Here is a 27,351-nt window from a genome sequence, read left to right on the forward strand (position 1 = left end):
TAAATGTTCTTTTTAAAAAATAAATGAGGCTTTTTTTCCACCTTTAAAAAAATTACAAATAGAAAGGTCCCGGACATGGACTATCAATGAAAGATCTTTCCAACCACTTGGATCTCTTGCCTCACAAGTTGCCTGTCACTTTATTATAATTTTTCTTCTTTCTTTACCCTGCATTTAATTATTCAACAGATATTCATAAGTATGTCTACTAAATAATCCAAGGAACTATACTGATAATTACTAGCTAAGAAATAATTCCTTCTCTAATAGAGTTTATAATCTATTAAGAGAATGTACCATAACTATTTATCTGGGTTTTATAAGACAGGATTTCTTAATTGACAAAAGGGAAATAGAAGCAAATTATTCTCAAAGTCCAAAGGAGAGTTCACTATTAATGTGGGGAAGTGGATGAGAAATTAGGTAAGGCTTCATTAAAGAGGTAGCATATGAGGAGTTGGTATCTGAGCTGAGCTCAGAGGAAAAATGGGGCTTACTATTATTTCAATTTGAAATTACCCGAATAAAAATATTGTATGATGCTGGGTGGGAGGTAAGGAGAAGTTGAATGGAATGGGAAACAAATATTCATAATCCAGCAGGACATTCAAGGAATGTCCTTAGATAAAATATGGTCCTGATTACAATAATAGCAAGGAATCTGAAAACATATCCATTAAAAGAAGATGAGTGTGCTCTAGGTTGTAGGAAGAACACTCCATACTTAGAAGAGGAGTGTCCCTAGAAAAGAGGGGACATTATCATCTAGATTTTCATGATCTCCCCAGCTTTTAAGTGTTTTCTTCTCCTCTCAAATTTTTCTAAAGCAATTTGTTTGGCTTTCTCTCATTTTTTTTTTAGGTTTTTGCAAGGCAAATGGAGTTAAGTGGCTTGCCCAAGGCCACACAGCTAGGTAATTATTAAGTATCTGAGGCCAGATTTGAACTCAGGTACTCCTGAGTCCAAGGGAATCACCTAGACACCCACTTTCTCTCATTTTGCAACCATATTTTCATTCATGTAACATTGACTTTTGCTCAGATCACAGATTCCTAATGGCATTTCCTCTCAAGAAACTTTGTTTTAAGGTCTGTCTTTGCCATACCCAGTACAAAGCAAAGTACCTAGAACAAATGCAAAACTTTTTGTTGAAGTTTAAAAGGGCTGAGCAATAATTATCATCACTGTCGTAGTTTTAATTATTCTGTCTATACGTCACACTTCCAGTACCCAATATAGTGTTTTGTCCAAAGTAGGTTAGGTACTCAACAAATGTCACCTGATTCAAACTAAAATCACAATCATTCCTCACCCAGGAGGAGGACAGGCTACATATACTGATACTCCAATTAAAAAGAGAGTCACTCTAACCCTAACTATAATACATTTGGAAAGAGATTAAATCGAGTCATCTGACTGACTCTCCAATCTCAAGAGCTCAAACTACAGACTTATGGATTTGCCACAAGGTTAAGTGACCTCCTATCTATGACCCAATGAATCAGTGCATAAGTATTTCTAATTTAATTTCTAATTTTAAGCCTGGAGCAAAGCTTTTATTTTAATAGATCAGAAAAATCATTTTGTTTTCTCATAGTTGAACAAGAATGAAGAAAGCTCTTTAAAAAATCAGAATAAATATTTCATTCATTTAAAGTTTTCAAAAATGATCCTAAATCTGGGGAAATAGTTTTAGTCTTATTGTTAACTGTTCCATGAGTCAAGAATTGAAAACTGAAAACTATGATCAGGCCAAGTAATTCAACTATCTGTTTCTGTTTGACTATTTTTTACCTCACTCAACAAAGTCAATAAGTGTTTATTATGTGCAAGGTATGTTTCCATAAAATACTTGTTTTGTTTCAACAACAGGTTCATGTGGAGAAACTGAAATAGCAAAGTAATTTGGTAATTAAGACCAGCATCTTATACCACATGTCACATTAAGTTCCAAATGGATTTTTGATTCAAATACATAAGATTAGATTACAACAGATTGAAAGAAAATCATTGAAGTTATCTTTCACAACTATGGCCAAGGAAGAATTTTTTTACTTTAATTTTTATAAATATCTTTTGTTTTCTTATCACTTTAATTTCTGAATATATCACTTCCCTATACCTTAACCATTGAACTACCTAATGTAATAACAAGAAAATTTGATAAGAAAATAATATAATTCAGCAAAACTAACCAAAAGGAAAAGAATCTATTACCAAAACAAGAGTTAGTCTTATAAGATTAAACAAAAAGATAACACAAATTCAATTATATGAAACTGAAAAGCTTTTAGAATGATAAAATCAATATAGGTAGAATAAAGAGTAACTTTCAATTAAGAAAACATCTTTGCATCAAATATCTTTCACAAGGATCTCAAATCCAAGATAGAAAATGAACATAAATATAGAAGACTAAGAATGACTTCCTCAATGAACAAGTAAGTGGTCAAATAAGTGTTTTTGGTTTTTTTTTTTTTTTTTTTTTTTTTTTTAGTTTTTGCAAGGCAAATGGGGTTTAGTGGCTTGCACAAGGACACACAGCTAAGTAATTATTAAGTGTCTGAGGCTGAATTTGAACTCAGGTACTCCTGACTCCAGGGTCTGTGCTCTATCCACTGTGCCACCTAGCTGCCCCTCAGATGAGTTTTCAAAAGAAGTGCAGATTTCAACTCTATGAAAAATTGCAATAAATCACTAAAACAAGAAATAAATAGAAATTAGAATTTCTCTGAAGTTTCAAGATACAACTAACATATTGGCAATGATGACAAAAAATAGAAACAGTAGATAGGCACATACCAATGTACTATTTTTTTTTTAGTTTTTGCAAGGCAATGGGGTTAAGTGGCTTGCCCAAGGCCACACTGCTAGGTAATTATTAAGTGTCTGAGACCAGATTTGAACCCAAGTACTCCTGACTACAGGGTCGGTGCTTTATCCACTACACCATCTAGCCGCCCCTATACCAATGTACTATTAAGGGAGTTCTGAATTGATCCTATTATTTTAAAAAGCAACTTATCTCCCTGCTAGGCACATATCTTAAAGTGATTAAAGATAAAAAGATCCCATATATTTCAAAATATTCATAGCAACACTTGTTTTACCAAGTAGTAGGTTCACTCTAACACTGTTGATACTTCTTCATTCTCATCTCTTAGAAGAGTCAAAGTAGTTTCAGGCTAGAACTTACAATCATTATGGAGGGAGAAGATCTGCCTTCCTCATCATCCCTAACACAACTGCTGACCTACTGCCACCAAAAGTCAGAGAGGCACAAGAATCTTGGGAGTAGCAGCATTTAGAACTAGTGGTATCAAATTCAGATAGAAACTGTTATCCCTGCATGTGCATATTGACTTAGAAAACACAAATGAACATTATCTATATAATAATGTAATATATACATTTGCTTTTTAGCTTTTACTATTTACTGTTTTTATTATTTTTACTTTTATTTATCTCATATTATATATTTTTAAATTGTATAACAATATATTATTAATTTCAATCTGGGTGAGGCCTGGGTTTCAACTTACAAACACACATGTGGCAAACTACCAGTAACAATGAGGCAACCTGAGAGAAAGAATATAAGTAGCATTTGCCTCAAGCAAGTCAGACCACCACTACCACCTTGACCACCATTCCCCGCCCCACCAAGATCCTGACAAGAGACAACCTAGGATCCTGAACCTGATAGCCCTGGGAATAGCAGTACTTCCCAGCCCAGTACTGTCAGGAAGAAGGAAGCAACCTCTGAAGAGAATCCACCTTGGAACTACTCCTTAAAGGTGTATTCTCAGTTATAGTTCCTGCAGATCCAAAAAATAAATTTGTCACCAAAGTCCCCGGCATTGTCAAATGATTCATTAGAAATGACAATTTTTGATCAGCAAAAGGAAATTAAAGTGGAATTAACATATGTTTTGCCACCACACCCTAACCACCACAGGATTTTTCCATCTTGATTTGCAGCTAAAACTTCCATAGGTGTCTTCTTCATCAGAATGTGAGTTGCTTGCAAAAAGGGTTGCCTAATTTTTCTGTTTATACCCAACCCTTGACATGGTGCTTTTGGACAAAGTGCTTTAATAAAGGTTGCATTCGTTCTTTCATTCTCTGTTTTCTCGACACTACTCTCTCCTGGTTTTTCCTCTTATCTGTCTGACTTGCTGGATCTTCATCCACATCACTCCCATTACCACAGGTGTCCTAGGTCCTCTCTTCTCCCTCACTATTTTAATTGGTGATCTCATCAGATCCCATGACTGTGATGTCAATTATCATCTCTATGCAGATGATTCTCAGAGGATCTACCTATTCAACCCTAACCTCTCTTTCTGGATCTCCAAATTAACTTCTTTTATTGCCTATTAGACATCTCTTTTTGAATAGCTTAAACTCAACATGTCCTAAAGTGTACTCATCATTTTCCCCTCCAAATCCTTCCCTCTTCCTAACTTCCCTTTTACCATTGAGTACATTATCATGTTCCCAGTTACTCAGTTACTTAGTTACTCATAGCCTATATATCAACCTCAGCTCCTCCTGACAAGTCCTATTATTTCTACTTTCACTATATCTGCCTCCTTCTCTCTTGGAAGTTACCATCCACCTGGTGCAGCCCTCTTCATCTCCATCTAGATTCTTGCAATAATAGCCTGCTGACTGGTTTCCCTGCTTCAAATATCTCCCTCCACCCAGCTGCTGATGCCATCTTCCTAAAGCACAGGAATTAACTCCAGTGGCTCCCTCCAGGTTCAAATATAAAATTTTCCTCATGGCTTTTTAAGTTCTTCTTAACTGGTTCCTTCCTACTTTTCCAGTCTTCTACCTTTAAGTAGGGACTGTTTTTTGCCTTTCGCTGTATCCCCAGTACTTAGCACAGACCCTTAATATTTACAGCCTGACTCTACTCCCCTCCAAGCAGACTCCAAGTAGTCTCTCTTCCAGGTAGACACTTCATATAGTACATCAATCCCTCTAACTCAGGGGCTTTTACTTCTGTCCTTTGTGCCTGAAATGCCTTCTTATCTTCTGCCAGGTCTCATAGTCTCAGCAATTTCCATCTGTTGACTAGCTCTGGTGGATCCTGTCTAAGTTTTACTTGTATATGTTTGTTTGCATGTTGTCTCCCTCCTTGAGGGCTGGAACTATGTTTCGGCTTTTCTCTGGAGTCCCAGCACTCAATACAGTATATGGCATGGAGTGGATGTTTAATAAGTGTCTGTTGTCTTGACTTGTCTTGGCTGAGGATCAGTGCAGAGAGAATGAAAAGTGCTACTGCAATAAGAGTATGTTGCCACCGTAGCTCAAGGGCCCCATTCTACATCAGTGGTCAAACTCTAAGGGGCCATTAAACCATACAAACTGACTTAGAAAACCACATATTAAGCATTATCTTCATTCTATTGTATTTTTTTATATTTCTCAAATATTTCCCAATGACATTTTCTTATGGTTTGTGGCCACTTGAGAATGCTGAGGCAGCACACCATAGGTTTGACAATTCTGCTCTACATGAAGCCTTTCCTGATCTCCCAGTACTCCATACCCAAGTCATTAGTACATTCCCTTTCCAAGCTGTTATGAAAAGGGGTCCATATCATCTTCCCCAAGAGATTGTAAGGTCAGTGATTCTCTAACTCTTTTCTGTGCCTTCCTGGAGCTTAGCATTAAAGAGTACAAAATTAATGCTTAATATATATTGACTGAGCTGTAGATTTACTTATCTGGATGATCAGTTCCTTATTGGAGATTTTTATTCTGCCCTTTCCAGTTTACCATTACTCTTGCAGAGGAAAAAAAAAAGGGTGCAGCTTAGCTTTCTATCCTTGGTTGACTTCACCCCATCTATAATGAGCAAAGGTCCTATTCTTTCTTTGATCCTCCTTTTTGCTCCTACCCAAATTTTAAAACCCTTTATGTGGTTCTTAGATTTCTCTACCAACCCAAATCCCCTCTGGGCTTTAGAGATGCTGCCACTCACTCCTCAATGGTTCCACTTTTGTAATCTTACTAGATCATCTGACTTAGTTTCCTCCTTTTGTTCATCTTATTTAAAATCCAAAATGGATTGGTGAATTCTCTTACATCACTCTTTCTGGGAAACACATTTTTTTCCTCACATATCAATCTCTGTGGGAAACTTCCCCCCCCCCCCCCCACATCAGAATATTTTTCTTTGTGTCTTTATACATTTCCATCTCTCTGGGACTAATTTCCAAAGCAAAATTTTAATTTCTAAGATCCTCTTTCTTCCTCTGAACTCTTTGAAATATGTTCTCTCAAGATCTAATATTTGAGAAATGTCATACTATTTCCAGCATTCCTCTTCAAGCAATAAAAATTACAATAATACTAATGATGATGACAGTAAAAACATCTACACTTTAACAGGTATCATCTAACAAATATATGTTGACTGATTGACTGAATATGAATCAGCAGTATGATATGGAAGGCAGATGCATTTAATGTCTGAGAAGGCTATGCTTTGAGAAGAATGATATTCAGAACAGAGGAGGATATAGTGCCATCATATTGTGCCCTCAAGATCACATCTGGAGTACACATTCTATTTGAGTCACCACATTTTAAGAGAGACACCGACAAAATTGAAGATATCCATAAAAGGGCACCATGATGATATATTTTGATGGTACTTGGGATGTTTAGTCTGACAAAGAGAAGCCATCAAGCATCTTAAGAGTTATAAGAGGAAGAATAATTAGATTTGCTCTGCTTGATTCAAGAAAGCTGTGCTAATTAAAAAAAAAGTGTGCTAATAGTAATAGGAAGATTATGGAGGATGGTACCATGTTACTCTGCTCTGCTCCCATTTTGAGGGCCATTTTCAGTTTGGGAACCACATTTTAAAAAGGACAATGATAAACTGAAGAACATCTAGAAAAGCCCTTGTAAATGTGCAACAGAAGGACTGAAAAAATATTTAGGAACTGGAGGAGATTCAAAAGTGACAACTACCTTCAAATATTTAAAGGGGTAACCTATGGAAGACAGAATAGATTTGTTTTGCTTGGCCCTGCTGAGCTGAAATGGAAGCAATGGGTAAAAACAGCAAAAAGGCAAATGAAATTAAGACTTAACGTGAACTTGCTAAAATCAGATCTATTGAAAGGGGCTATGGGAAAGGTAATGGGTTCCACCTCACTGGAGATATTCAAGCTAAATATCCTCTTGCAGGGGATATCAGTGGAGGAATTCTTCAGTAAAGGGTTTGACTAGATGTTTCTGAAGTCTCCTTCAGCTTATAGATTCTGTTTTTTTGTGTTTTCATCTTTGCAGGCCCAAAACTAAGCCTTTGCACATAACAGGTGTTAAATAAGTAAACGAGTTGAATAAAGACATTAAAGAGCAAAAACACATGGTTGCAACATGAAAAGTGAAGCTTTGACTATTACGCAATTAGAAGTTAACAGAATAGTGGAAACAAAGCATCATCATGTTGGAAATTAAATTTTCCATTCAACTGTCCAACTTTTCCCAGATGAACACAATCCCAGGTTTAAACAGGAAGTGTGACTTTTTTAAAAATCACAAATGCCATTTGTTCTCTAATTACATTGTGAAAAACAGGCAAAGAGGAAGAAATAGAAGATCTGAAATGGAATTATGTTAGAACTTCAAAAAATGAAAAAGATCACTTTTTTTTAAGGTTTTTTTGCAAGGCAAATGGGGTTAAGTGGCTTGCCCAAGGCCACACAGCTAGGTAATTATTAAGTGTCTGAGACACTCAGACTGGATTTGAACCCAGGTACTCCTGACTCCAAGGCCAGTGCTTTATCCAATACACCACCTAGCCACCCTAGATCACTTTTTAAAATCTATTTCTTATACCTAAACAGTTAGGTTGGGATAATAAAAAGATACTGGAATGGAAATCAAGAAAATCAAAGGAAGGAATCTTAGTAATTAAGTCCAACTTCCAATCTCTTAAAGGGGTTCCATCTATGTATAACATCTCACACTTGAACCTTTGAAATAAAAGAACTCCTCCCAAAAAAACTAACTTCAGTTGTGCCATTTTGTACTATAACTGTGCCCATGGGCAAGTCACTTATTCTCTCTGGGTCCCAATTTCCTCATCTCATTATAAAATGAAGAGGTCAGTCAAGATGCTTATTTAGGTTCCTTTCAGCTCTAAGTTCCTAGTAACAGTGGAAACACTTTATACAGAGCTATTATACTTTGAAAATATCGTTTTTTTAAAAGCCTGCTTCTTTTGAAATTGCTGCCACCAAGTGGCAGAAATTCTTAAATCCAAACCCCACAAAAAAAAGTTATAATTTACTCAGAAATAACTTTCTGATTTAAAATGAAACTCAATGTTTCTCTGTAATAATGATTACTTTCAATAAGTTAGAAGCTGATTACGTATCAGGCATGGTCAAAACACTTATTTGTTTTGCTTATTTGAACTTCTATATTAAAAGGGAATTCTTTTAAAGGAGGATTCATATAGGGAAAGAGATAAAAATGTTAAAAAACAGCATCAATAAAAATTTTGAAGTTGTCAGGAATAAATGTCTAATCTGCTCTTCTCTCCTCAGAGCATGTGCACACAATCTAAAATCATTTGCTCAAATCAGTAAATCTAGACTACTTGTGCTCCCAATTGCAACCTGCTTTTATCAGTGGACAGCTGCCTCTGGGAAAAGACAATGAAAGACATCAAAATTTAAAGGGGGGGGAAAGTGCTATTTCTTTGTTCTGTCTGCCTTCTGGATTTTCCTAAACTTGGTGTCTTAGAACAATTTCTATCTCAATATAAAACTTTCTTCTTTCTTCATATATGGAAAAGACCTAAGGCATATTCTTCTGTTTCTCTATCTCCTTGACCAACTCATATAAAAGATCATTTAATTTTTCTCCATTAGTGATTATCTTCTCTCAGAAAATATAACTGTAAGCTTTCTTGGAATAGGCCACAATCATAACTCTGCTGTCAGCCACAAAAAGTGAAGAACACATACCAGATTTTTGTTACAGTATCTACCATGATTTAATATAGGTACAAACAGGGTCAACAGCTAGGTGGTGCAGTGGACAGAGCACTGGCCCTGGAGTTAGGAAGAGCTGAGTTCAAATCCAACCTCAGACATTTAATAATGATTTAGCTGTGTGACTTGGGGCAAGTCACTTAACCCCATGTACTCCTAAGGTATAAACAAGTATGAATGTAGTATTTCACATGGACTTCTGCACAATGGAGAGGGGCTAAGAAATGAATAATGGTTACTATGACAATCGTCAGTGATATAGTCTGACCTATAAAGAAGCCTCATGGATCAGTATTTTACAAACTTTATGACAGCATTTGGAATTTGTATAAAATTAATGAATAATTTATTCAAATAGATCCTGCTAGAAACTGAATATGTGAAGCTCAATTCTTTAGAGTTTCTCTTAAGCTGTAAAATGGTAATCATGATCTAAATAAGAGTTCTGTGAACACCAGGAACAGTACTTAAGGTCCCTCCCACACCAAAGCACATGGCTTTGCTGGAGTATAGAACAGTTTGGAGAGGCTAGGATGGTCCAATAAGGGTGGCTGTGGAACTTCCACATTCAAATCATTAGCAATAACAATAGCAATTCAATCTTATTAGATTGTTTTGTAAGTAACAAAGAAATTTCTTCACAAGTAATATTTCTACTTTACAGAAAAATAAAAAACAAACCTAAAGCTCAGAGAAAGGAATTGACTAGTCTGCTATGGCATGGCTTACTAAGCAGAATGAACATTCCCACCCTTTGCAAATTGTCTCATCAAAACCAATAACTACCTCATTTGTTAATAAAAGGCTAAAGAATCTTTCCATTTGGGTAGGTTCTGGTATATTATAATTTTTGTTTACAGGAAAATATATGGATTAGATAACTTCAGTGGCCATGTCTAGTCCAATATCTTTCAATATTTGATAACATTTCATGGACAAAATCTGACTTTTAGAAAAATGCATAATTAAACAATATGTAACTAACATAAACAATAAAATTGATAAAAGATCAACCATTTTAGAGAAGAGTGGATGCTCCATTGAACTGGGTTTACCTTTGACATCTGGCTGAAGTCCGCAAAGCCCTCATTACTACTGAAGGCACCACTTCCAAAGGGGTCTAAAGTTCCAAAGGGATCTGTAAGTTGTACCAAGAAAACAATTTTGTACATCTGTAAAAATTTCTTCTACAAAAACCTGAAAATCAGAAGCTTTCTACCTTAAATATCCTACAAAGAAAATTAAAATCTAGTTATATTTATGTGCTCCTTATAGAAAAATCAGAAAGCAGCTCCTAAAATAGTAGTATCTGAATAGTGATTTATTAATCCACCAGTCACCCTTTGAATATGGCTTTCCAGCTATACCACAAGATTCTACACAACTCTGAAAAAATATATGCATTTCAGATCAACTATATTTAATCAAAAGAAATTATGCATATTTTCTGCTAAAACTTAAATATTCTGGAAAATTCAAACTGTATTAGGGGAAAAAAAGGCAAGAGAGAGAGAGAAAACAGTTCAAAGGTAAACTTTTACTATGAGATTTGACCTGAAAGTCGTTTAATGCCTTTTAGGCATCTTTAATTAAGGTTGAGACTGGTCGTAAATAATATGCCACAGTGATGTTCCTACAAACACTGATCTAGCTGCTGAGCAGCTATGCTCTCAAAAGTAGAGTTTTTAAAGAATCCTTTTCATTCTCAATGCTCTGATAGTTTAATTATACTCTGGAGTTTTCAAACTATAAGGTCGTCTCCTTCACCAGTAACAACACAAACTTCTTGTGCAATCCAGCTCTGAACTTTCTGAAGACTTCTAGGAGAAGAAGCCTGACAGGCCCTACAACTGGTAGGGGTCTAAAGCACAAAAAAAAAAAAAAATCTTATTACCATATCCTCAAAAGCATATTTTCTTATTCAAAGCTGCTGTTTCTTAATGATGGGTATAATCAGACAGATGAAACTAACTTTAAACTAATTCTCTAGCAAGGATTTTAAGATAAATTGGATAGAGTTGCTCCCCATTTCACAATTTTTACAGGATACAAAACAGTGATAAACAAGTTGCTATTGACATAAGGGAATAAAATACTTTTTAAAAATTCTCTCTCTAATTCAGGTATATGAATGCAAGGAAATAGGAAAGAAAGGAAATTTTCCCTCTTACCTGATCCTTTTGAAGAGATACTGGAGGATGAAAAAGGATCACTGACTTCAAAGGGGTCAGGCTAAATGATACAAAGAGAAAAATGAAATGCACTTAGTGATTCTACATGCATGTACTAAAAATTTCTATGTAATAATTATGCAAAAATAACAAAGAACACATATCTGTTCAACATTTATTAGTGCCTACCATGTTCAAAACACATTCAAGATACAAAGTTTAGAAAGACATTATCAGTGTCCCACTGGTACATAAAGTATAGTATAAAGGGGTAAAAGATAAAAACTCCATCACCCAATTCTGGGCATTTTCACTGACTGTTCCCCTATGTCTGGAATTCTCTCCTTTTTTATCTCCATCTCTTAGCTTCCTTCTTGGCAAATTCTAGCTAAAATCCCCTTCCTGGAAAATCTTCTCTAAAATCCCAACTTCTGAAAAAATCTTTTAGGGAGTCTTGGTAATGCTAGGTGCTGTCCTTCTAGCTAGATCTTCATTGCACACAGTTGTTTGCATGCTGTCTCCCGGATTAGAATGTGACTCTTGTTGACCTTTCTTCCTATCTCCAGAGCTCAGAAAGCACCTTTTTTTTTTAAGGTTTTTGCAAGGCAAATGGGGTTAAGTGGCTTGCCCAAGGCCACACAGCTAGGTAATTATTAAGTGTCTGAGACTGGATTTGAACTGGTACATGCTTCATAAACTCCTGTTGACCAAATGAAACAAATAGAACTAGAATACAATATACAGGATGTCCCCACAGGCTTTTGAGATACTCTGTATTATAAGACCAAGTATATTAGAAATCTGCAGAATCCCATGAGTTATGCCTCTCTCCTTTCATTCTCACATTATAGGGATACCAGTAGAACATTCTGCCTGTCTCATCTGTCACCCCCATATTCTTTTCATGTGACCAGTCCAACTTTTCTTCCTCAGAGCTCCTCATTTGTTATAGATTGCAGCTTGCTCATACCCACCATACACCTCTTTATTGCTCTAAATATGAACTTCATCTATTAGAGGCAACTATATTTCATATCATGCTGTTACCTGGAAGTATCCACAGAATATTCATAATGAAATACTTGATCTTTGCTTTTAATGAAAAGTTTGAGGTTCGTAAAGGAACTCTGCAATTTCCCTTAAAGCAATCCAGCCTGTTCTCCTTTTCCTGTCCACTTTGTGCTCAACTCACTGTCCATCCCAGAATCATATACAGTTGGAGAGAGCTCTATATAGTATCTATTCCAAGGCATATTGAAATCTATGCAATAAACATTCATTTGCTTGTTTTTTCCTCCGTGGATGGAGACAACAAACTCCTTTGAGTGATCACAGTTCTCTTCCAGCAGACTCTACAAAGTCCTGGAGTTCAACACAATTAGCACAATGACATCTACAAACAGGAGTATATGATGGACCACCTTCTATAGGAAATCCCTCTAAGAACTGGACTGTCAGATTTCTTCCATCAAAGAACAAATACTTTTGGCAACTATCTCCTATTTTCTGCACTTTCTGATGTTTATCATCAGAGGTTATAGCATCATATAAGGTTATTTCTTCTGAAGAATTCTGAATGATTCTGATTTAAGGATGGGAAACACCTTTTTAAAAGGCTGAAAGGTAACATTTTGTTCTACAGTATCAAATGTTTTTCATAATAATAAATCCACTGGGATTCTCTACATCTTTCAGTTAACTAGGAAATGGTTAAGATAAGGTCCACTTTCGTATCACCTGTGTGAAATACCTTGTTTCCTTACTAATGCCCTCAATTCATATATCAACCAACTCTCATAAAGATTTTTGCATAGGGGGAAGCTAGGTGGCGTAGTGGATAAAGCACCGGCCCTGGAGTCAGGAGTACCTGGGTTCAAATCCGGTCTCAGACACTTAATAATTACCTAGCTGTGTGGCCTTAGGCAAGCCACTTAACCCTGTTAGCCTTGCAAAAACCTAAAAAAAAAAAAAAAAAGATTTTTGCATAGACAGAAGGGTAAGCAGGTAAGTCAACAGCTAATGAGTTCTCTTAGTCACCTTTGTCTGTATTAATAATTTCAAGATTTTTCCATGCCTTTGGAATACTCCACTCCTTAATATACCTAAGATATACTTAGCTTTCTAATATGTTCATAATTCTTCATTTTTACTAGTTCCAAAGATCCATAGTCAACCAACACAGAGATAAGATCCCCATCAGTAAGAAATCCTTGTTGTGCCTGTTTCATTTTTCATGATGTTATTTGATACTTGCCGTGTCTAACACCTACCAATTCTTTTACAAAGGATAGCATTCATGATGGTTACAAAAGCAAGAGACTTTTGTATTAGCAATAAGTTTTGGGCCTCCCTCATTCCCTCTTCCTGAATCTTTGCCCTTCTTTGCTCTGAAGTCACCAAGCAAGAATGGCACATTGATTTTATTTATCAAGTCATATCTACTTCTTTGTAGACTTTCTATCCTTGGAAACTAATGGTGGTGCATAAGCTCTAACTATTCTTATGATCACTTTTAAAAAATACTTAACATTAACACCACAATATTTGATGACCAAATATTCCATTAAATAATGTATCTTGTTGCACTTGAGCATATGATAAAGTTGACTCTACCAATTCCTTTTCTTTCACTCACTAAGGAATCCCTGTGAATCATCCTCCCTTTTAATTGCAGTTTCCTTCTTTTAGCTTCAGTTAAGGCAAGAATGTGAAGACTGATACAATCGAGCTCCTCCAAAAATATTTTTCCTCAGTATTGACTTGACCAAGAGCTCATGTTTAAGTATCAATAGGCAGATTAAATTTACTGACAATCTAGAAATTGTAATTCTTAGTTCTCTTGGCCCCTTTTCCCACAACTCTGGACTATCACTGAACACTGAACATCATATAGCATGATCTGGCAGACAGTTTTGGACTAAAGTCAAGACCACCTAGTTTGAATCTTGCCCTAAAGTGTTTACTACCTATGTGACCCTAAGCAAGATTTAAGCTCTCTATGCCCCATTTCACTCAACTGTAAAATGAAGGGGTTGGATTCAGGACCTCAACTGTCTGTTCCAGTTCCAGATCTATGATCCCATGAAGCAGAAGAGGGAGAGCTGCACAGGGCTGAGAGCCATTATTTTTTAATCTGTTTCATAGGTTGCCCATAGCAAAATAAATACATCAATAGCTAGGTAACCAGATTACTGCTGATTTTTAGAAAACAATCTACTACCAAGTCCAAGTTAGAAATCTTTCCAGCATGGCAGAATCTGCTAAAGATTAAATTCCACTCCCTTTTGAGAATCCTCCAGAACATAATGAGGCTTTGGAGGAGGACTTCTTGAACTATCACTAAAGATAAACTACATAAATACAAATTCAAATTGAAAAGCTTTTTTTAAAATTTATTTTGAGATTTTTTTTTAGGGTTTTTTTTTTGCAAGGCAATGGGGTTAAGTTAAGTGGCTTGCCCAAATCCACACAGCTAGGTAATGATTAAGTGTCTGAGGCCCGATTTGAACTCAGGTCCTCCTGACTCCAGGGCTGGTGCTCTATCCACTGTGCCACCTAGCTGCCCCGAAGAGCTTTTTTTATGAACAAAATTAATGTGACTTGGATAAAAAAGAGGGAAAATTTCTATACTGAATAGCTATGATAAGAGTCAAATATTCTAAATTTATAGGAAATTAACTAATATCTAAGAACAAGAATCATTCCTAAAAGAATATTCCCCAAATAGGAGGAAGAAATAGTTTTCAAAAGAAGAACTGCTAACTATAAATAATCATTTGAAAACATGCTCCAAATTATTAATAAGAGGATTGTAAATCTTCACAACTAGCCAGCTAGTAAGATGATTAAAAGATAGGAATAAACAATATGGGAGGGACTGTGGAAAGAGCATTTATTTGCTATTGGAAGAACAGAGAAATAGCCTAACATTGTGGAAAGCCATTTCAAAATACACTAAGAAAGTAACTAAAAGATTCACTCCCTTTGACCCAAAGATCATATTGCAGCATGTGTAATCCAAGAAGATCAAAGAGAGAAATAATGGTCCTATATGCAACAAGACATTTCTAGCAGCACTCTCTAGTAGTAAAGGACTGGAACCAATTAGAAGGAGAAGGGTTAAATGAATTGTGGAATATTGTTGGGTCATAAAAACCTATTCAGAAAGATTTCAAAGAAGCATGGGAAGCCTTAAATAAACTGATATCAAGTGAAATAAATAGAATTACAACGAAGAAAAGAAAAATAATGGAAATGGAAAGAACAAAAAAGCTTCAAATGAACACTGTGTAATTAAAATGGTCAAGCTTTTGCTCTCAGAGAGAGGAAAAAAGTACTTTCCTTCTTTTGAGGAGAAGAGGGAGAGTAGGTATGAACCAATGTGTATAATATCAGATATGGTTATGGGTCAATTAGTGACAATGAACTCCCTTCTGTTTTTCTTGTTACAAAGGATGGCTTTCTGGGAGAGATTATATTTAGAAATGAAGGTGATTAAAAAAATAAAAGACACTAATAAGAAATTCTCCATAGAAAAGAGTAATATGAAATAAGCCTAAGAAGGAAGCCTGACATTTGACTGCAAAGCAGGCAAGGTAAAGTATGAGGTGTTCAAGTGCTCACCCTGCAGTGCAAATTCTGAGTCCCATGAGCTCGGTGACTTTGGGCAACACCTCTATCCCCAGGTCTGTTGTGAGAATCAAATGAGATAAGATTTGCAAAGCATTTAGAGTGGTGACTGGTACAAGATGGGCACATAATGAATGTTTGTTTCCTTCTCCCTTCCCTCCTTAGTAAGCAATAGGAGGTCACTGGTTTTGAGCAAGATATAGTGGGCAGAATTTTGAACTTCAGTTAGCAAGTTTGATCTTAGATGAGTCTCACCTCCCATATTTCTTGTTGGTTATATTTATTACAGTCAAAACAATTATTTTCTGAGTCTGTTTCCTTGCCTTAAAATGAGGCTAATGTTACTCAGAGTCCCTACCTCTGCAGGTTACTTTAAGACTCAACTGCAATAAAGTAAAGCACTTTCAAATCTTAAAAGTACTGTGCATGTGTGAATTCTTATTATTAAGACTAAACTTATACACAAAGAAGATTAATCTAGCATCAAAATAAGGAAAGATTGGGAGTAAGAGGCATGAGAAATAGAAAGACTTATTGGAAGGCTGCTGTTACTGGTATTTAAGACCTAGCAAACAAAAAAAGTTCAGAAGGGGACAAAACAATACACCTGAGCAATTTTGTGATTAAGTTGTTAAGTTTAATATATACCTTCTTTAATATTTACTTTAAAAAAGCCTAACTATACATAATAATGTTTGTCCTTCCTTCATTTTTGAAAACTATCACAACATCCGGGAGGTGATGTCATGACAAGCACATGAATAGGATTTGAGTGAGTGAGTCTGTTCTAAGTCACCAACCCCACTTTCTCTTCCACAGTCATCTGGGTACAGTGGCCAGACATGAATCAGGATGACAGGAGATGGCCCTGGATGCCAGGTAACCAGGGTTAAGTAACTTGCCCAAGGTCATACAGCTAGTAAGTGTCAGAGGCTGGATTCAAACTTCCATCTTCCTGATTCCAAGGCCAATGCTCTATCCACTGTACCATTTAGCTGCCCCTATGGTAGAGCACCAAACTTTTAATCCAAGGGCCCTGCATTCAAGTGCCTGTTCAGGCAGAAAAACATAATGGAGGTTCATGGTTGTATATAGAAACCTCTTTTTTTAACTCTCTGTTCACATTTGTGATTATAAAGAAAATTTTGTTTTTTAATGTGAGGGGGGAACATTGGAAAGGAGAAGCTACTAAATGCCAGAAAACAAAGTCAAAACCAGGACTTAAGCTCAACATAAGATATGTTGAGTTTGAGGTTATGATGAGAAAACCATATGGAGAGATCTTCTAAACAGATTAGTCTAGACCTAGAAAAATAGATTTGTGAGTAGTAACTAAAACTGGGAAATAAATTGAGAAGGGAGCATTATAGAAATAAAAAAAAAAGTCAAAGACAGAATCTTAAGGAATACCCTCCATAAGAGATCAAGATGAGTTGGTAAGAGATAAAAGGAAAATAAGAAGAATGTGCATTCTCTGAGGTCAAGAGATAAGAAAGCATCCAGAAGAAGATAGGGTTAAATATGCAGAAGCATCAAAATTTAAAAAAACAGTACTAGACAAAAGTTGTGAATTTTTGTGGTAAGAAGGTAAGTTGGGGGTTGACTACATTGTAAAGAAGTAACACAATAACAATGTTTTCCAGAAGTATCGATCCCTGAGAAAAAGTGAGCAAATATACCTTCATGGTAGAGGTGGGGAACTTACAGGTAGAGAACACAGTACATCACTGTCAGATGTAGTCAATATGTGGGTGTTGAACTGTTTTTTTTTATTCTGCTATTTAATTTCAATTCAACAAGTAATTCCTTCCTATATCTATTCTATGCCGTACAAACTGAGTGAAGATATTCATTCATTCATTCAATAAACATTTATTAAGTGACAATATGAGCCCAGCAATGTGCTAAGCACTATAGAGACAAAAAGAGGTAAAAAAGTCTCTTCCCTCAAGAAACTAACAATATGAATATGAAAATATGAAATAATCATCCTTAAGGATCTTATAGTAGTCTGGTTGGAGAAACAAGGCTTATTCACATAAAAAGTTTTCGAATTAGGGAATTTGAATTTGAACAGTACAAGCATATGTACATGTACATATGTACATGGTTAACTAGGTCCACCAAAAACACCATTATGGGGCCAGTTAGCATCATTGGTACAAGATCTAAATGAGTAGGCAGTCCAAAACAATTTTTTTTTCAAGGCAATGGGGTTAAGTGGCTTGCCCAAGGCCACACAGCTAGGTAATTATTAAGTGTCTGAGGCCAGATTTGAACCCAGGTACTCCTGACTCCAGGGCCAGTGCTCTATCCACTGCGCCACCTAGCCACCCCAAAACAATTTTTCAATGAGGTTTTGAAACATTGTAGTATGTGATTATAAAATACTAACAAATCAATCAAGTGATTAAACAATAAGCATTAGTTAAACTATTTTTATGAGACAAAACTTGTTCTATATAGTGGAGAAGCAAAGACAAATGTAACAGTCTCCACTATGAAGTTTACATTCTACCAGGGAAGACAGCAAGTAAAGTTCTAAACAGAATACATACAAAATAAGGACACGGTGGTTTGAGAGGACATGAACTAGCAGCTGGGAAGGATCAAGAAAGGCTTCATGAAGAAGGAAGAACTAAAGCTGAGTCTTGAAGAAAACTAGGCATTCCAGGTAGCAGAGGTGAGGAAAGGAGTACATGTCCAGCCTGGGTAGGGGCAAAGGCATGGAGAAAGACAGAATATAGAACAGCAAGCAGGCTGGGTCATCTTAGGCTGCTTTGTCTTAGACCACAGAGCACTCAGAAGGGGTAATGTATAAGACTGAAAGGGTAGGAAGGGATCAAGTTATGAAAAGCTTTCAAAGCCAAATGGAGGCGTTTGTACTGATATTAGAAATAGGATCCACCTATGAAATGAATGATGCTTATTAAGTAGCAGAAAGACACAGTCATATCTACATTTCAGAAAAACCACTTTGAAAGCTATGCAGAGGTGGTGGCTAGGTGGCGCAGTGGATAGAGCACCCGCCCTGGAGTCAGGATTACCTGGGTTCAAATCTGGCCTCAGACACTTAATTACCTAGCTGTGTGGCCTTGGGCAAGCCACTTAACCCTATTTGCCTTGCAAAATCCTTAAAAAAAAAAAAAGGAAAAAAAAGAAATCTGTGCAGAGAAGGGGTAGATTGGGAGAAAATTAGGGTAGGGAGAGCTAATAGAAGGTTACTTCAGGTGAGAAGGGATGAGGACCTAGACTAGGGTGGTGGTTAGATGTGTGAGCAGACTAATGAGAAGAGATTCAAGAGATGATGGGGAGGTAGAAATGGCAAGATTTGGCAACTAACTAGAAATGTAGAATAAGGAAAAGTAAAGAGTCAAGAACAACATGAGGGCTGTGAGGCAATGTACCTGGAAAGATACCTTCAACATTATTGAGGTGGGGGGGGGGGCTTGAAGAAGGCATAGAAATGAATTCCTGTTTTTTAGACATGATAAGTTTGAGATGTCTAAGGGACATCCAGGGTAAAATATCCAAAAGGCAGTTGGTGATATGGTAATAGACTCATGAGAAATACTAGGGTTAGTAATCATCTTCTTGTTTTTGTCCTTAATTTTCTTTTTTTTTTTTTAAAAGATGGACTCTTAATGGTTTAATGGTGCCCTGACTACAGTAAAAGCTTACTCAAACCTGTCATCCATTCCATTATCTTTTCTTTTCCTTTTATTAAAGATATTATTTGAGTTTTACAATTTTCTCCCAATCTTGCTTCCCTACCCCCACCCCCACCCCACAGATAGCACTCCATCAGTCTTTACTTTGTTTCCATGTTGTACCTTGATCCAAATTGGGTGTGATGAGAGAGAAATCATATCCTTAAAGAGAACAGAATTCTCAGAGGTAACCAGATCAGACAATAAGATATCTGTTTTTTTCCCCCCCAAATTAAAGGGAATAGTCCTTGTACTTTGTTCAAACTCCACAACTCCTTATCTGGATACAGATGGTACTCTCCTTTGCAGACAGCCCAAAATTGTTCCCAATTGTTGCACTGATGGAATGACCAAGTCCTTCAAGGTTGAACATCACCCCCATGTTGCTGTTAGGGTGTACAGTGATTTTCTGGTTCTGCTCATCTCATTCAGCATCAGTTCATGCAAATCCCTCCAGGCTTCCCTGAAATCCCGTCCCTCCTGGTTTCTAATAGAACAATAGTGTTCCATGACATACATATACCACAGTCTGCTAAGCCATTCCCCAATTGAAGGAAATTTACTTGATTTCTAATTCTTTGCCACCACAAACAGGGCTGCTATAAATATTTTTGTACAAGTAATGTTTTTACCCTTTTTCATCATCTCTTCAGGGTATAGACCCAGTAGTGGTATTGCTGGGTCAAAGGGTATGCACATTTTTGTTGCCCTTTGGGCATAGTTCCAAATAGCTCTCCAGAAGGGTTGGATGAGTTCACAGCTCCACCAACGGTGTAATAGTGTCCCAGATTTCCCACATCCCTTCCAACAATGATCATTATCCTTCCTGGTCATACTGGCCAATCTGAGAGGTGTGAGGTGGTACCTCAGAGAAGCTTTAATTTGCATTTCTCTAATAATTAATGATTTAGAGCATTTTTTCATATGGCTATGGATTGCTTTGATCTGCTCATCTGTAAATTGCCTTTGCATATCCTTTGACCATTTGTCAATTGGGGAATGGCTTTTTGTTTTAAAAATATGACTCAGTTCTCTGTATATTTTAGGAATGAGTCCTTTGTCAGAATCATTAATTGTAAAGATTGTTTCCCAATTTACTACTTTTCTTTTGATCTTGATTACATTGGTTTTATCTGTGCAAAAGCTTTTTAATTTAATGTAATCAAAATCATCTAATTGGTTTTTAGTGATGTTCTCCAACTCTTCCTTAGTCATAAACTGTTCCCCTTTCCATAGATCTGACAGGTAGACTAGCCCTTGATCTTCTAATTTGCTTATAGTATTGTTTTTTATGTCTATGTCCTGTAACCATTTGGATCTTATCTTGGTAAAGGGTGTGAGGTGTTGGTCTAATCTAAGTTTCTTCCATACTAACTTCCAATTATCCCAGCAGTTTTTATCAAAGAGGGAGTTTTTATCCCAGTGGCCGGACTCTTTGGGTTTATCAAACAGCAGATTACTATACACCTCTCCTGCTTTTACACCTAGTCTATTCCACTGGTCCACCACTCTATTTCTTAGCCAATACCAAACAGTTTTGATGACTGATGCTTTATAATATAATTTTAGATCGGGTAGTGCTAAGCCACCTTCGTTTGCATTTTTTTTTCATTAAGCTCCTAGCAATTCTTGACTTTTTATTTCTCCATATGAATTTACTTACAATTTTTTCTAACTCATTAAAGTAATTTTTTGGAATTTTGATTGGTAGGGCACTAAACAGGTAGTTTAGTTTTGGTAGAATTGTCATTTTTATTATATTATCTCTCCCTATCCATGAGCAGTTGATATTTGCCCAGTTATTTAAATCTGATTTAATTTGTGTGAGAAGTGTTTTATAATTGTTTTCAAAAAGATTCTGAGTCTGTCTTGGCAAATAGACTCCCAAATATTTTACACTGTCTGAGGTTACTTTGAATGGGATTTCTCTTTCTAGCTCTTCCTGCTGTTTCTTGCTAGACATATATAGAAAAGTTGAGGATTTATGGGGGTTTATTTTATAACCTGCAACTTTGCTAAAATTGCTAATTGTCTCCAGTAGTTTTTTAGATGATTTCTTGGGATTCTCTAGGTAGACCATCATGTCATCTGCAAAGAGAGTGAGAGTTTTGTCTCTTCCTTCTAATTCCTTCAATTTCTTTTTCTTCTCTAATTGCTGAAGCTAACATTTCTAAGACAATATTGAATAGTAGTGGTGATAATGGGCACCCTTGTTTCACCCCTGATCTTATTGGGAATGCCTCTAGCCTCTCCCCATTGAATATAATGCTTGTTGATGGTTTCAGATAGATACTGCTAATTATTTTAAGGAACAGTCCATTTATTCCTACAGTCTCTACTGTTTTTAATAGTAATGGATGCTGTATTTTGTCAAAAGCTTTTTCAGCATCTATTGATATGATCATGATTTCTGATAGGTTTGTTATTGATATAATTGAGTATACTAACAGTTTTCCTAATACTGAACCAACCCTGCATTCCTGGGAATAAATCCTACTTGATCATAATGTATTATCCTAGTGATGACTTGTTGTAGTCATTTTGCTAAGATTTTATTTAGGATTTTTGCATCTATATTCATCAGGGAAATTAGGTCTGTAATTTTCTTTCTCTGTTTTAACTCTTCCTGGTTTAGGTAGTAGTACCATATTGGTTTCATAGAAAGAGGCAGAGTTCCATCTTTCCCTATTTTTCCAAAGAGTTTATATAGGATTGGAACCAATTGTTCCTTAAATGTTTGGTAGAATTCACTTGTGAATCCATCAGGCCCTGGAGATTTTTTTTTAGGGAGTTCAATAATGGCTTATTGAATTTCTTTTTCTGAGATAGGGTTGTTCAGGTATTTAATCTCTTCTTCATTTAACCTGGGCAACTTATATTTTTGTAAATATTCATCCATTTCACTTAGATTATCAAATTTATTGGCATAGAGTTGGGCAAAATAATTTTGAATTATTACTTTAATTTCCTCCTCATTGGTGGTGAGTTCGCCTTTTTCATTTATAATACTAGCAAATTGGTTTTCTTCTTTCTTTTTTTTAATCAAATTGACCAGAGGTTTATCAATTTTATTGGTTTTTTCATAATACCAACTTTTGGTTTTATTTATTAATTAAAGTTTTTTTGCTTTTGATTTTATTAATTTCTCCTTTAATTTTTAAAATTTCTAATTTGGTATTTGATTGGGGATTTTTGATTTGTTCTTTCTCTAATTTTTTTAGTTGCATGTTTAGTTCGTTGTTTTCTTCTTTCTCCAATTTATTCATATAAGCATTTAGAACTATAATATATCCCCTGAGAGTTGCTTTGAATGAATCCCATAGGTTTTGGTATGTTGTTTCATTATTATCATTATCTAGGATAAAATGGTTAATTCTTTCTATAATTTGTTTTTTGGCCCACTCATTTTTTAAAATGAGGTTATTCAGTTTCCAATTTGCTCTGGGTCTATATCTCCTTGGCCCAGTATTGCATATGACTTTTACTGCATTGTGATCTGAGAAAGATGTATTCACTATTTCTGCCTTTCTACAGTTGATCATTAGGTTTTTATGTCCTAGTACATGGTCAATTTTTGTATAAGTTCCATGTACTGCAGAGAAAAAGGTATATTCCTTTCTATCCCCATTCAGTTTCCTCCATACGTCTACCATATCTAATTTTTCTAACAATCTATTTACCTTCCTAATTTCTTTCTTGTTTGTTTTATGATTTGATTTATCTAGATAAGATAGGGGGAGGTTGAGGTCTCCTACTAATAGAGTTTTGCTGTCTATGTCTTCCTGTAATTCTTTCAGCTTCTCCTCTAAGAATTTGGGTGCTGTCCCACTGGGTGCATATACATTCAATATTGAAATGACTTTATTGTCTATGGTACCTTTTATGAGGATAAAGTTTCCTTCCTTATCTCTTTTAACACTATTTTTGCTGCTGCTTTGTCTGAGATAAGGATTGCTACCCCTGCTTTTTTTACTTCAGCTGAAGCAAAATATATTTTGCTCCAACCTTTTACCTTTACTCTATATGTATCTCTGCTTCAAATGAGTTTCTTGTAAGCAGCATATTGCAGGATTCTGGTTTTTAATCCACTCTGCTATTTGCTTACGTTTTATGGGAGTTCATCCCATTCACATTCAAGGTTATGATTACTAATTCTTTATTGCCCTCTGTGCTATCTTCCCTCTGTTTGTATTTTTCTCCCTTTGCCCCCCTTTTATCCATATTCCCCAGTATTTTGTTTTTGAATACCACCCCCTTCAGTATGTTTTCCCTCCTATATCACACCCTCCCCTTTCTTTCCCCTTTCCCTTTTTCCCTTTTCCCTTCCCTTCCTTTCGTTATTTTCCCTTATTTCCCCCACTCCCCTTCCCTTTCTCCGTCCCCCCTCCCCCTTTCCCCTTTTAATACTTGAAAGGTTAGATGTTTTATAAGTTAACTGAGTATGTGTAGGTTGACTTTAAGCCAAGTCTGATGAGAAGAAGATTCAGGTGTTTCTCCTCTGCTCCCTTCTTCCCCTCTATTACCATAGGTTCTTTGTACCTTTTAGTGTAATGAGATTTGTCCCATTAATCCCCTCCCTCTTCCTGTCTCTTTCCTGTCCCCCTTTTTAGGGAGGTAGTGTATTTTTTAGATCATTCTATCTAGGTCATAGAAAATTCTGAGTGTCTGTGCCTTCTAGTTCAGTATATTCTATTGGATAGAGTCAAAATTCCTGAGAGTTATTAGAATCTTTCTCCCAAGTGGGGTTAAAGCCAGTTACATCCCATTAGATAGCAGTCTCATGGATAGGTCATGGATGTCCATCATTTCTGGCTAGGTGTATTCTCTCTGTTAGAGTTACATTTCTCAGGATTTATGAGAGTCTCTCCCCCTACCCCATGCTGGAATATAGCCAGTTTCAACTTACTGGATTGCATTTTTTTCCTTTTACTGCCCCCCCCTTTTTTTTACCTTTTCATGTGTCTCTTGAACCTCCAGTTTGATATCCAAATTTTCTTTTTAGCTCTGGTCTTTTCATCAGAAATTTTTGGAACTCTTTCATTTCATTAAATGTCCATCTTTTTTTCCTGGAAGAGAAGGCTCAGCTTTGCAGGAAAGTAGATTCTTGGCTGCATTCCAAGCTCCCGTGCTCTTTGAAATATCTCATTCCAGGCCCTTTGATCCCTTAAAGTTGATGCAGCCAGTTCCTGCGTGATCCTTACTGTGACTCCTTGATATTTAAATTGCTTCTTTCTGGCTGCTTGCAGGATTTTCTCTTTTATCTGATAGTTCTGCAGTTTGGCCACAACATTTCTTGGTGTTTTCATTTTAGGATCTTTTTCTGGTGGGGATCGATGTACTCTTTCAATAACTACTTTACTCTCCAATTCCATGATATCAGGGCAGTTTTCCATCACTAAATACTGTAATATTAAGTCCAGGCTTTTTTTCTCTTCAATGTTTTCAAGAAGTCCTATAATTTTCAGGTTGTCCCTCCTCGATCTATTCTCGAAGTCAGTGGTTTTGTTGATGAGGTATTTTACATTTGCTTCTATTTTTTTCTATTTTTTGATTTTGTTTAACTGACTCTTGCTGTCTCATGGAGTCATTAGTTTCTGTAGACTCCGTTCTTTTTTTGGGAGAGGAGTTTTCTTCATTAACCTTTTGCAGCTCCTTTTCCAATTGGTCAATTCTACTTTTGAAAGAGCTTTCCATTTGACCAATTGAGGTTTTGAGAGAATTAATTTCTTTTTGCATTTGCTCATTTGAGGATCTGAGAGATTTAGTCTCCTTTTGTGTTTGTCCAATTGTACTTTCTAAGGTTTTTTTTTCTTGTTGCCAGGTATTGTCTCTCCCAAATTTTTAAGCTCCTTCCTTATTTCTTCAAGGAAGTCTTTCTGTGCTGGAGACCAGATTGTATTCTCCTCAGAGGTTCCAGGTCTCTCTGAGTTGGGGGTCTTTCCTTTCCAGGAATTTTTCTATGGATCCACCTTTCTGCTGACCCTTCTTCATTATGCTAAGACCCTGAGTTGGGGGGGGGGGGCTGGTTCACCTGGGCTTGGGATCACTAAAGGCTTTACTGATTGCAGTTTCTCTGGCTGGCCAGTAGGAGGTGCTGGTTGCCTTCTCTGGAGTGTCTGTGACCTTGGTTGGGAGGCCTTCTCCCTTTGCCCAAAGGGAACTATTGAATTCTTTTGCCTTCAATCAATGGTGGGCTTTACCCTGGCCTGAGGTCATTCCTCAGCTGGGCTGGTTCTTCTGCTCACATACCTGGGCCTGAGGCAGAATTAGTTTGCATTTGTTTGGGAGGAGGCCTCTGTGCAATGGAGGCGTGGACTCACAGAGTTTCTCAGACCTGAGGAGCCCAGGGATGGAGTCCGCAGCTCTTCTGCACCAGACCTCTCCCCACAGCCCCTTCCCCAAGCTCCAGGGGGACAGCACCAACACCAGCGCCTCTGCTTCCCAGCGGAGGCAAGCCCCCTTCATACAGCCCTGCCGCTGATCCAGCAGGTCCGGCTCTTGGGCCCTCAGACTCCTGGTTCCAATTCAGTGGTTAATCTGGCTGATCCCGGGCTGATCTTCCCTCGGAGCCCAGAATCACCTGCCGGTACTCAGGGAAGGCTGCTACGGGAGACAAATCCTGAGGTAGATTTTCCTCTCCTGGCTTTTCTTTCTGGGTTTCCTGGTTCAGAATTCTTTTAAGAGGCTTGTTTCATGTGATAGATGGGGAAGAAATCAGGAGACTTTAGAACTGTGCCTTTCTTCTCTCTGCCATCTTGGCCGGAAGTCCCCTTGTCCTTAATTTTCTAAGAGGCCCAATGACATCATGGGATGATAGCTTACCTTGCAGAGAAGCTATCACCTTGATGTAACCATTTTGTTTTCTTTATAATAATATCATTGTAAACAGAGCAAGCTCAGTTGTTTGGGAGGGTCTGAAGGAAAGTGTGGGAGAGAAAAGAGTGACTGACTACCCAACTGAAAGTCTACAAAGCCATTGTGCTCATTGTTGTATCCCTGTGAAAACCTGGATAGTCTACCAGTGCTGTGCCAGGAAACTGAATCGCTTTCATTTAAATTACCTTATGAAATCAATGTTGGAGGGGATGTGGAAAATCTGGGACACTAATGCATTGCTGGTGGTAAAGTGAACTGATCCAATCTTTCTGGAGAGCAATTTGGAATTAAACCTAAAGAGCAACAAAAACGTGCATACCCTTTGATCCAGCAATACCAAAAAGGTCTATACCCTGGAGATCATGAAAAAGGGTAAAAACTCCACATGTACAAAAATATTCATAGCAGCTCTGACTGCAGTGGTAAAGAATTAGAAATTGAAGGGAGGTCCATCAATTGCGGAATGGCTGACCAAATTGTGGTATATGTATGTAATGGAACACTATTGTTCTACAAGAAATCATGAGGGATGGAATTTCAGAAAAACTTGGAAAGAATTGCATGAAATGATGATGAGTAAGATAAGCAGAACCAGAAGAACACTGTACACATTAACAACATATCAGTGCAATAATCAGGGACAATTTCAGGAGATCTGTGATAGAGAATACCATCTGTATATGGAGAAGGAACTGTGGAGTTTAAAAGAAAACCAAAGATTATTATTTACAATTTTTTAAAAAGTTATCTTATGGAGGCAGTTAGAGGGTGCTGTGGATAAAGCACTGGCCCTGGAGTCAGGAGGACCTAAGTTCAAATTCAGCCTCAGACACTCAATTGAGTAGCTATATGATCTTGGGCAAGTCACTTAACCCCACTGCCTTAAATAAATAAAAAAAATTTTTTTGTAAGGCAAATGGGGTTAAGTGGTTTGCC

General features: G+C 36.7%; 1 protein-coding gene across 1 annotated transcript in view; it reads right to left on the minus strand.

Annotated features, from left to right (window-relative positions):
• Positions 1 to 27,351, minus strand: part of EPS15L1 (epidermal growth factor receptor pathway substrate 15 like 1) — a 135,220-nt gene that overhangs the window by 32,908 nt on the left and 74,961 nt on the right. Inside the window, exons 20-21 of the mRNA XM_074204388.1 lie at positions 11,201 to 11,261; positions 10,085 to 10,167 (exon numbers count right to left, since the gene is read on the minus strand). Of these exons, the coding sequence (XP_074060489.1) occupies positions 10,085 to 10,167; positions 11,201 to 11,261 (144 nt within the window). The remainder of the gene's footprint in view (positions 1 to 10,084; positions 10,168 to 11,200; positions 11,262 to 27,351) is intronic.

Source organism: Macrotis lagotis, chromosome X (genome assembly GCF_037893015.1).
Source record: "Macrotis lagotis isolate mMagLag1 chromosome X, bilby.v1.9.chrom.fasta, whole genome shotgun sequence".
NCBI lineage: Eukaryota > Metazoa > Chordata > Mammalia > Peramelemorphia > Peramelidae > Macrotis > Macrotis lagotis.